Consider the following 12262-nt stretch of genomic DNA (forward strand, 5'->3'; position numbering starts at 1 on the left):
CGTAGCCAAGGAAGTTATAAGTCTCCTTGCTCAGAACCATGAAATGTATACTTACTTCTCGCCCTAATCCACCTACTTCAACACCGTATTATACCTGGACAGCTTCAACCAGCTTGTCTTATGAATATACCATTTACGCACTAATATCTACATGGACGCCATTAAAACCGCAGAGGTTCCCGGACCACACAGCTTGCCCCGTCTATTTGGGGCTGAAAGGAATTACGGCGATAGGAGGCTGTTGTAAGCAACCTCCTATCGCACAGCAGTCTCCTATACGATCGAGGCGCCAAGCTACCTGCGGCGGCACTCTGCGTCCCCACCGTCGCTATTCGCAAGCGTGCACCCACTGCTCCACCGGAGCCTCAGGGGCGCCGCGCGGTCGTGACGTTGGTGACGTTTCGGCTCCCCCTCCTGCCCGCTCTCCGCTGCTGCTGCCCTTGCTGGAAGTCCTCTCCGAAGAAATGCGGCGCGCGGCCCCCGTGCGCCCGCCCCCTTGCAGCACCTTTCTACTTTTCTCCTCGAGGAGCAGCGGCAGCCAGCGAGGAGCGGCGAGCAGAGAGGCAGCAGTGCGGGCAGTGCGCCGCTCCTGACGTATTGTCTGTTTTTGTGTGTAATCCGCGCGCGGCGTGTGTGGTGCTGGTGCACGATGACAGAAGACAGCGGGTCGGCGCCGTGGGGAACCGGACCCCGCCCAACCGGCGACGACGTGTCGTCGTTCCCTCATCGGCGTACCACCGCGTAGTGACTTCTCGCCGCAACTCCTATTTTATGCCCGCAAACATGGCTGCCGCCGAAGTCGTCGTCGTCGCCGACGACGGAGGGTCCGCGACCGTGGTGATTCCTGTGATTCTCCGCTCCAGCAGCAGCCGCCGCCGCCGGCAGGACACCTTGGTGTTGTTGTTGTGCGCAGTCGCCGCTGCCGCCGCTGCCTCCGGCGTCGTCCATCGGCGAGCGACGAGCACGACGGAGCGCGACTTCTTAGGCCCAGAATGACGAGCACGTCGCGACTGGGCTTACGTAAACGCGTCTCGGATCCGCGGTTACCACCACCACCACCACCACCATGGAGACGCTGTCGCAGCGTGACATCGAGCAGGTGAGTTGTCCTCTGCCACCGCGCGCGCGCACGAGGTCGGCTCTCCGCGAGAGCAAAGGCGAACCACCTCCGCACCACACCTGTTGCTCGCGCTGTTCTCGAAGTTTGCTTCCCGAGTTCGCTTGCTCGGTCGCGGCCACGGTGTTAGAAAATGGTCGCGGCGATCGGAGAAAGCAACGGCACGCTTCGAGATAGTGCATACTTACTGCACATGCTGGTGTGCAGCACAGTTGCGTGTGCTGTGGGCGGCCAATGACCGCCACTGAATAAAGCTTCTGTTTCGCGTGTCTGCGCCGCGTACATTTTCTTTCTTTTTTTGCCGTAAATGAACGCCGCTCGTGTTACGTAAAAGCTGAGAGGAGCTGAGGATCTGATCTTGCGCTTCACTGCCAGAATAAATTTACACAAAGATGTTTAGAGGTGCCGTCGTCTGCTGCTGCTGCAATGTGGACGCAGACGACACCTTCCTCGGCGTGTATTGATACACACTATTAGTTATTCGTATCCGCTACAAATTAAGCTGTGTTCTTTATGCATGGCGCAAGGACCAACGACCCCGAAGAGAGCGCGACACGGGACGGCTTGACAGAAGCGTATAGAACGACTTAAAGTTTGTTCCACCGCCGTTTTTTCTGCGTGTCCGTGTTCGTACGCCTGCATTTCGGCGATACCAGCTAGAAATGAGACGCAAGTCTTCGTGTATCCGTGCAAAGCAACTTTTTCCGATGGAAACCGCCGACTGGAAAACCGACGTGCAAGTTCTGGTTAAGCGCTGTGCTTTGATCGGGCTGCGCTGAAACAAACCTAAAGAAAGCTGCCGGCGGCGTGTGTTTACGGGTCGCGGAGCGATGATGATGGCGGGGTTGTGTGGCCGTCTCGCGGGCGATCGCATTCCTCGGCAGCCGGGCCGCGCGAGGAGTCGTCTCGGCGGCGACGACGCTCCTCGAAGGTGGTAGGCAAGCAAGCAAGCCAGGCAGGCAAGCAAAGCAGGGCCTGTCGGGGAGGAGGTTGAAGAAGGGAGGATGGCTCGGCGGCGGCAGGGCCGGGGGGGGGGGGGGGGCACCTTCATTCATACCTGAAATTCCGACTTGATTGCTCGCCGGGCGCGCGATAGGCTTGCCAGGCGCTGCTCCCCGGCGCGATCATTTCGCCTCCGCCTTGACTGACAGCTTGCAGTGGTTTGCCACCTCTCCCATTGTTGCGGCAATGGCTGGGGCTCGCGAAATATGTAACCTGGGCTGGTGTTGGTAGCTGGCTCGGTGCTTTCTCTGCGGAAGCCGAGCTGACCGAGCCGCTTGTGTTGGGCCTTCTTGGCTCGCCGTCTGTTCAGCAGTGAGCGCTTGCGTCGTCTGCTTCGGAGCGGCTGTCAGTGCCGCACTCCTAGCCTTGAAGCAAGTTCGGTTCAGCTTGGTGGTGGCTGACTATAGCTGACATCGCTCGTCTGATGTTTGCAGCGTTACTTGATTTATGTCTTTGTTTTCCCATTCATCTATCCTTTTTTTTTTTTTTTACGTGCGATGACTCTTCGAGTCAAATTGATGGCCGCTATCATGGGAGGTCGTGTTAGCTGGCCGTACCGCTACTCCTGTTCGACGGAGAGATTACCCCTTTTACTTGAGCTTCTTGAAGCAGTTACAAATTTTCTGTTTGCTTTGCCGATTTAGTTCTGAGATTCCGCTCGGTATTTCATTTAAGCTCTGGGAATCCGTATTTAAAGATACATAATTAAATTCTGGCGTGTTACGGGCTAAAAGCACGATCTGATTATGACGAACACCGTAGTGGGGGGCTCCGGATTAATTTACACCACCTGGGGTTCTTTAACGTGCGCCGAATGCTCGGCATACGGGCGTTTTTGCATTTCGCCACCATCGAAGTGCGGCCGCCGCGGCCGGGATTCGATCCCGCTACCTCGTGCTTAGCAGCGCAACGCCAAAGCCACTAAGCGACCACGGCGGGTTATTCAAAGATAAGTGTTCCAGAGCGACGAACAAAATGCCCGTTTTGCTTTGCGTATATGTGAGTAGAAGCATTCCACCGAACTACCCCTTTGTCTTAGTGTCTGCAAGCTGCAAGCTCTGTGATTCGATGTCTTTAAGTTTGTCCGACTTTCGACACTTCGTCGCGAAAAAAAAAAAAAATGTAAGGAAACACAATTACGGACCTGAATAAAATAATTTCCTGATAGCGAGGTATCGACCAAGTGGAGGCTAGGTGGCTACCGAACGCGAGCATTATTAGCGCATTCTGCTTTTCTTCAAAATACGAAGGACTTCAGGTTAAAGAAGGACTCGACGACATTGGAAGAGCTTCGAGTCAGCGAGCGATAATCAACACTATACTGGGGGACACGGCAGAACGCCTCCGAGCGAAGGAATAAAAAAAATAATAATAATAAATAAACGCCTTGGAGTTGGCGCGTACGGCCCCGCGAGTAAAGCGCGTGTGCGCGAGTAATATTTAGGAGTGGCCACGGGGGGGGGGGGGGGGGTAAAAGTAACAAAAATCCAGTCTCCGCGCGATACGACGACCATGACACGCCAAAGGCTTCGCGACAAGTGGGAGACCGGCCGACGCAGCAGATTTTCGCGTTCCCGCTCGCAAATTAACTTCGGAGCTGGTAATGAGGTCGCGGACGGTTGACTAAGCCAAGCCACACCTTCGATTCGCAGACGGGAGTGTAAGCATTCCGTTAACCCGTATCGGTGCTTCTGGATCTTCGAACGAAGCCGCAGAAGGTGCCCGTCTGGCTGGCTTAATCGTTTTCTAAGCTGCAGAGAGGGACGTCACGGATTTTTTTCGTTTTCTTCTTTTGTCAGACCCTACCGGCGTAAATTTTCACTGTATAAGTAAGATTAATAGCACGATCGTAATAAAACAAAACAAGAAGCGCTTGCTTCTACGCGCTGAAGCCACGTCTGTTTTCTATCCCCGTAAATAACATTTTACCATTGGGTCTTGTTGCGCGCTGTGTTTCAACAAAAGGGAAGCTTAAAGGCGTGCTTTCTTTCTTTTTTTTTTGTTGCACTTGTGTGCGGAGAAATCGGGGCCTATTTTGCACATCCTTGGCGAGCTCAAAGACGCTGCGCGCATGCGAATAAAAAAAAAAAAAAAAGACGCACTGTGAGAATCGTTTTACCATGGAAACGACAGCGCGGACGAAGTCGCCACTTCTTCTAGTGTGCGACAAACTCCTGAAATGGCGGCGACGCGCTCCGCGTTGGGCCCCGCCGGTCAGTCGATTAATCGACATTCGAGCAAACAACGAATTGGCGTTGATTTTCGAAAACCGTCGAGTGAGATGTCGCAAGCTCGGTATATAGACGCCGTGCGACCTTCCGTCGGCCGCCGATTTTACGCTATAGATTGCGCGCAGATGACGTTCTATTAAAATATTCAAAGGCTGTTTGAATATGGATTCGAAAGTTCCGAATATTCATTCGCACACCTGAGCAGCCAACAACGCTGCCCTTCTTGCAGACGGCAGTCGCTGGCGTCTGACGTCTGCTTCTACGTCTGACGTGTGAAAATAAGTCACGCACACACACACACACACTTAAAAGTAAATAGGGTGTAAATATGTCTACAATTCACGCCCTCACACCCAAAAAGAGAGTGCAACGTTGCTAATTATCGACAGATTTACACCCACGTTCACTTGTGGAAGTTATTTTGTAGCGCAAGGCCGGCGCTGTGGGCAGGAACATGGCGTCGGATACAACGGAGAGCACAGAAGTGCTGTCTATTTAAGCTCGGATATAGCCAAGCGTTTTAAAAGTCTTGGATATATTACTGCTATTGGACAAACAGAGGCTATAAATATATTTCACCAAGATGTGGTAACTACCGTACACACAGCTGCGCTCTCTCTCTGCTGCACGAGTAGCTCGGATTACCATCCATATATATATATATATATATATATATATATATATGTGCACGAAGATTTTCGTCTTCTTTTAAAGGCGCGGAAGAAATTCTCTGCCGTCGTTGCGCAGAAATGCACAATTCGTTTTGCCGCGAGATGACTTGGAATTCTCTACACGTTATCACAAATTTAAATTAAGCGCCGACTTACCCCGTACACCCTGTATATGGTCTTCTGTTCGATCACTTCAGGCAGTTGCAGCCCGCGTATACTTCATTTGCGCGCTCTGGAGTTGGCCCGTTGCCTGCGTCACGCCCATGTATGTACACGCCCGTCTATACGTTTGACTATACCTTACCGGAAAGATGGATGCCTCGCAATTGCTTCCCAATCTCGGCGTTCCGAGAAACGAGCGTGCAAAATTGCGCAGCGTTCCGCAAAGTTACATTCTTCGATAGCCCAACCCCGAGAAGCATAGGCAAACAAATTAAGCCTCCGCAGGACGTATATTCGTGCTACACCTGAGCGACTGGAATGCGATGGCCGTACGGCGTCGCGTCGTCGGACGATTATCTGTCGACATCCGCACGAATTCGCAGCCACCTTAATTCAATGATCGTCCGTAAAACAAGGTCGTATAATACGATCTTAAGGGCTACTGGTGCTGCCTATTACGCTCCCCCTTACGACCTCGATCAACAGTGACGCGGACTACCACTCCTCGCGAACTTACCTTTTGATTCTGTCCATGCTTATGATGCATCGTCTATATTATGCCTGGCTCTACCAAAGTCGTTATCACGCACCACCGCCGAGTAGAACGTCTGTAACGAAACAGACAAAGGCTGCAGACGGACGCACCGTGTGTGTACGTGCGTGTGTCTCTGGCGACAGTGTTAATGCTGTCGTATATAGCTATAACAAAAATTAAAACACCGTATCGTACGCACTCGTCAACTGCAGACCCATTAGGCCGACTGCGACAAATGCTGCACGTGCTCCACGCGTTGACAAAATCGCGGGCTCGCACCCGTGTGCACAGATTGGTTGGTGACCAGTCAGTGACTCAACTATCCGTTCAGCAGGACTAAGGAGAGTTCATCACACCGTCATGGATGAACATATTGCCCGTTTCAAACTATAGCGCTGACCTTATGACTTATATATATATATATATATATATATATATATATATATATATATATATATATATATATATATATATATATATATATATATATATATATATCATACCATGGCGTCGCGACGGTAACAGCGTGTTCGTGGGAACCGTCTCCGCTGCGAGCTTTTTTTTTAAAGCTATAGAATCCCCGGAGCTCGTCTGTTTTCTCCACTTCACGCTCGATCCATCCTCACTCCATCCATCGCTGTTCAAGCGCCTCCGGGCGACGGCGCCGGGCCAAGCGAAGGTGCGGCCGGCTGACGGACGAATTCGGTCGTCGGTCGCGCCTCGTGGTCGCGCGTGCGGACCCCGAATTTCCACGTCCCGCGCGAGGGTAGAGCAAGCGGCGACGTACAGGGAACCGCTGTGTGAGGTCTTTATCGTATCTGGCACCGTCAAAGAGGGAATCTGCTGCCCGGTGGCCTTTATTTTGGTAGGCGGCAACAACTCGACGGTGCTGTTGTTGTGGTTGCCTCGAATCGTGGCTCGTACCGACGAGGGAGATTGCCAATATCGGAGCCAATGAAAAAGTACCCGCAGAAAGTCAACAAAAGCGCAGCAGGTTCAACCAGTTTGAGTCTTTCTACAGTCTTTCTACAGAGCATGAAGAGTCGAAGCACGAGTATACAAGCGCGCGCACACAAATTATACCGAGCATATTTTTGTTAAGCGGAGTTGCTGACTACTAGCGAGCGCACGAAGGACACACTGAACGCATCACGGTTCCATATATATATATATATATATATATATATATATATATATATATATATATATATATATATATATATATATATATATACGGGATAGGAAAGGCACCGTGATTACCCGGATAAGATTCTGGTTTGCTACATTGCACTGGGGGAAGGGGAAGAAGACATGAAAGACGGAAATAACAGCGGAGAGAAAAACGCAATGAAACGAAAAGAAAAGAAAAGGTGTAGGGAAGGTAGCGAAAGTCTCTCCAATAGACCACTCGAACGTGAAAAATTCGAGAGTGCCTTTAACATGTCTCGTGGTGTGACGACGGCATAGGTCGGCGTTCCGGGACTGTCTGCACCGAAGACGGCCAGTCCTCAAGACGCGCCAGCGCGGTCGCGACTGACGGCCTGTGTGCGCTGTATCGGGGACATTAATAATAATATTTGGGGTTTTACGTGCCAAAACCACTTTCTGATTATGAGGCACGCCGTAGTGGAGGACTCCGGAAATTTCGACCACCTGGGGATCTTTAACGTGCACCTAAATCTAAAGCACACGGGTGTTTTCGCATTTCGCCCCCATCGAAATGCGGCCGCCGTGGCCGGGATTCGATCCCGCGACCTCGTGCTCAGCAGCCCAACACCATAGCCACTGAGCAACCACGGCGGGTTATCGGGCACATTAGGATGGATAGTTGGGCGTGTTGGTTAAGCACGATCTGAAGTGAAGACGCTAAAATGACGGAGGACAAAGAAGAAACACACATACACACAGGGCGCCACTTCCAACAATGTTTAATCGGGAAAAAAAAAAAACGCCACTGATTTATACTAGGAGCGCTATCACAGTTTCTCAGGGCGCATTCGCGTTCAGGTAAAGCAGTTCTTTGCGTGACAGTGATATGGATGCAACACTTACGCACTTATCAGCTGCTTCAATGATTCTTTTGGCCTCAATTATTAATCTAACCCATTTGTCATGGCTTCTGGCAACCACAGCGCAGGCGTGGAAGTCTGGCTTACATTTGAAATGGCGCCCTGTGTGTATGTGTGTTTCTTCTTTGTCCTCCGTCATTTTAGCGCCTTCACTTCGGTATCGGGGACAGTGACAAAGAATAACGTGCTCGATAGTTTCCTCGTCGCCGCGCAGTGGTCACACGCAGCACTATCCTCCCATCCTATGGGAAAAATAAACGACTTCGTAAGTGCGACGCCAAGCCACAATCGGCAAAGTACCGTTTTCTCCGATCGGGATAGTCCAGGTGGAGGATCAAGTTGCAGACGGGGGTGCAGTCGATGTAGACGTGTGCGCTGGAAGCTACGTGTGTTCCACGGCGATTGTAAGGCATCGTACGCAAGCACTCGAAGTTGCGCTGCTGCATCTGTTCTTGACAGCGGGATTAGTTACTGAACACCGTCTTCGTGACCAGATCGAGCAGCTTTGTCGACCTGTTCATTACTGGCAGGAGCCACTGAAATGTGACATCGTGTCCTTGCTCGGCGAGGCGACGAATGAGCTCTCGGATTTTTAGCACTACTTGTTCGCAGGGTCCACGGCGTAAGGCGGAAAGGAAGCAATGTAGAGCTGCCATTTCTCCGAGAATAAGAATACTTGTGGAGCAGCATGGCGTCTGGTAAATGTTCCTTTTTTTTCTTTTTTCTCATTGAAGAACGGCACATAAGTGGCATGCGTACCCAGTTACCCAAGTCGGCGTCAATGAGGTTGACTGAAGAGCCGCGAATACCCATCATGCATCCCATGCCCAATGGCACCTACCCAATAGCTCATACTCAGTGGCACATATCCGGCGATTCAAGTTTTCGCCAAAGAGGTTCGTGGAAGAGGGGTATGATCGTTGCATGGCTCGCATACGAGCAACGAAAGTTGCTTGAGGGCTGGTGATGAGAACTAACATCCGTACACCCGAAAGTGCTCAGGCCCAGGCGCTTAGGGTTCGCCTAGGGCTGCCACGATGTGCGTCGAAATCCGGAACGATTGCAAATGCGCACGAATCGCACTCCGCTGTGATTGGTGGGCCTATATTCGGCAAGAGAACACCGACGCCGCAGTTCCCGCGTTCGTGGAACCCGGCGCGGTTCGCAAAGCTTCGCTTTAAGAAAAAAAAGAAAGAAAGTCAGAAACGGTGACACTGCGTAACATAAGGATTGTCTCGGCCAGGAAATGTCTTCCGCTTCCTCCGTATTGTAGTACATTGGAAAGAGATCACGTATCCTCGTGCGAACCCTTGTACATCCTTGTGCGCATTGTCTTCTATCCTTGCCACGGTTCACGCGCATGCCAATATTACGTGAGATATTCAACGCTGATGTAAAGTCGGGTACAGGCGGAAAACAGATTGTAAAAATGGTCGAAGCGTATTCTTGTGGCCCTAGCGAAAATTAGCACCGATGTAACGCCGACGACAAAAAGCGCAGACAGAAAGTACGTTTCGAGATAAGCCGAACATATCCGGAGTTGCCAGCTTACCACACGCCGCTATTACGCCTTTGTCTCCCGCGTCTAAGCAAATAATGAAAAGCGTTTTTTTTTTTTTTACAATAAACACGATGGTATAGTTATCTTCTTCACGTATATACTACATGGAGCCTCCTCTCTTCCTCATCCAACCGTGGTACTTAGGAAAAGAAAAACCGGGTTCTTGCACTTTGGCAACTATGTACCAATATCGGCATAATAAGAACCGACTCGTTAAAACGACGTTGTTCCGGGCATGTATTCGTGTCTGATCGGGATGCACAGCTGCACGGCGGCCTTCGCCAGGAACTGTCTTCTCCCGTATTGTCCACGCACAGTTGAGCAGCGGGGTCGTATCATGCGGTATACATACATGCCGGCTTGGAAGAGGAAGCGCGCGTACGCAGGGCCATGCGACGCCGCTTCGCATTTATGACGGCGGGGCCTTCGCCCCGACGGTGCCTTCGAGAAACGCTTCCGGCGCTTCATCTGCACAGACCGCTGCAGCTACTGCGAAGAAGAAGAAGAAAGGCTTAGCAGGTTGACGATGATAGCCGCGCCACGCGGATTGGCGGCGGCGGCTGCTGTTCCGCGTGCCGCAGCCGTGGCTTCTCGAGAACACGCGCGCGCGCGCACACACGCATATCAAATTAGGATCTCGGGAGCGTTCCGCATCTGCGTGTATACTACGCACAGAGCGCGTGCGTTTGTGCGCCGCATACTTACTCCTCTTCTTGTTCCTCGGCGAGCTGTTAGGGAGACATCAATGCGCCGCTCAGCGCGCGCCAGCCGAGGGTGCCTTATTCGGCGCGCCGTGTGAGGCGCGATTTATCAAGGCAACGCTGACGGATGGCGCCCTCTCGCGAGCTGGTCCCTTTGTTGTTGTTTCTTTTTTATCTTCTTTGTTTGTTTCGTCTTGTTTTCTTTTCTTTTTTTCGTTTGTTCGGTCGTCGGGAGCCCTCCTCCTGCTTCCTTCGGTGGCTGCTGATGGACGTGGCGGGTTGAAGAGGTCGACGAAGCTGCGCCGGCCGCCGTCTGTTTCGTCGACGATGAAGCAGACGACGTCGTGAGCTGCTGCGCGGTTAATTCTCTTCGAGAAGAGGTCGCCAGGGGTCGCTGTGTACGGAGAAAAGACCTTAACGCGCTGCGCGCTGGGCGCATAGGAAGATTGGGGGGGGGGGGGGGGGGGGCGGAGCTCGCATCGATGAGGCGCGGCCTTCCTTTGGACTGTGGCGACTACGGTTCTCCTCCTTGTGGTCGACTCGATTAATCTCTGTCGCGCTGTCATCATACTACATCACGGAGATAATCCTCTTGATCAGCGTCGGTACGCAACCTCGGTTTTGTTATAATTGACGTCGCACCGTTATCGGTGTAAATCACGTACAAGACGATAGGTCGTTGTAAGACGTCGGCTACTAGCAATGAAGATTGGCAACGTCGGCGGCTGACAGTGCCCCAGCAAAAAAAAAAAATAAAAATAAAGGAAGCGTGGATGATATTCTAATGCAGCTCATCAAAAAGTCAATTGACGTATAATGAAAGTCAATAGAGGCACAACAAAATTTCCATAACATTTCTGAGGGCGCCGCCATTACAAGGACACTAGTGCCCTTACTGCGCGGGACGTTTGGTGAGGTTGATTCCCAGCTATGTACATCAGTATATATGCGAAGTGCATAACACTTACGTTGCTGCCTATCTCATTTCAAAAAAAGATTCTGTAATTTTCGTTTGCACTGGTGCTCTTAAAGCGCAAGAAGTAACAAAGCTGTCCAGAGAGTTTATGTTTTTGTGCACTTCCTCTGGCACGTACAGCTTGTCGTTCGAAGTCTTGCAACTTTCCAAGGCATCCTGCAGCCTCGGCTAGAGTTAAAGGATTTGAATCTGCCTGTGCCATTGCATCTTCCTCGTCGCGCTCTTCTTCTTCGGGACGAACACTGGAAACAATTTCCAGATCTAATATTCGCTATTCAGAAATTCGTTTAACCTGAAGACTTTTCCATAGAAACCATAGGAAAGTTGCCGGGCATTTCCTAAAACTTCGTTATTCTGAAATATTCGTTAAACCGACGTTCGTACAACTGAGAGTTTACTGTAGCAGTACTGATTTGTTGTTTGGGTAAATGAATAAGCCCGTAAATGAAGGAGAAAGAAGGAAAGTAAATTACTGCTGACAGCACAGTAATAGTCTAGCGCAGTCTGCGCGCAGTGTGACCTGAACGGCTGTCAGCACTGGGGCACGGTTGGCTGCAACTAATCTTTTCGGCACGAGTTTCGCGGAGCTTTATTGCTGTTGCTACCGCCCAGTTTCAAAGATAATCACCCAATGATCATCATCACGATCACCACTGCCATGCACCACCTCACTCCGGCTGGCAAAGAGTGCACGTGCGACAGGCGCGGCTATTCCACCGTAGAGTTTCTTACAAGCCTCCACGGCATCGTCTCTTCGTCGGAAGCGTAAAGAAACCGTTGTCGTGTCGCCCTGTCACCCCTTTGCCGACAGCAACGTTTTTTGGTTTTACGTCCGTCCGCGGAGATGTCCGTCCGGTCCCTTCCGTCGCGGTTTGCGCACCGGCGCCAAACACGCACTTATGACACACCGCGGTCGTTCCAAAGGATTCGTCTTCGCATCGTGCTCCACCAAGTGATGGACCGCGGCGTTGTAAACAGATGGCGGAGGCGGCTACTGGAGCGGTCGTCTGTTCTGCGCGTGTTCGCTTTCTTCTTCCTTTCTCGGTGCCATATAGACGAGCCGCCACGCGCTAGTCTCGGGGAGAGGAGGCGTGTCGAACAGACCGCCGGTGAGCAACATCCGCGTGCAACAACACCGCGAATCTACCTCGCCGGCGCGTCAGTGGCGTCATTTGCCGGCCAAGCAGGCAGTGCTTGTTGATCGTCCCTCGCTTACCGACGCCGCCGCGTGCTCGGC

At 51.7% G+C, this 12262-nt stretch overlaps 1 protein-coding gene across 1 annotated transcript in view; it reads left to right on the plus strand.

Moving 5' to 3' along the window:
- Positions 1–448: 448 nt before the first annotated feature.
- The window catches only part of LOC142575651 (tetratricopeptide repeat protein 28-like), a 106808-nt gene continuing 94994 nt past the window's right edge, over positions 449–12262 (plus strand). The window contains 1 exon segment of the mRNA XM_075685180.1: positions 449–1099. Coding sequence (XP_075541295.1) covers positions 1067–1099 — 33 coding nt within the window. The 5' untranslated portion in view covers positions 449–1066.

Source organism: Dermacentor variabilis, chromosome 3 (genome assembly GCF_050947875.1).
Source record: "Dermacentor variabilis isolate Ectoservices chromosome 3, ASM5094787v1, whole genome shotgun sequence".
NCBI classification, from domain to species: domain Eukaryota; kingdom Metazoa; phylum Arthropoda; class Arachnida; order Ixodida; family Ixodidae; genus Dermacentor; species Dermacentor variabilis.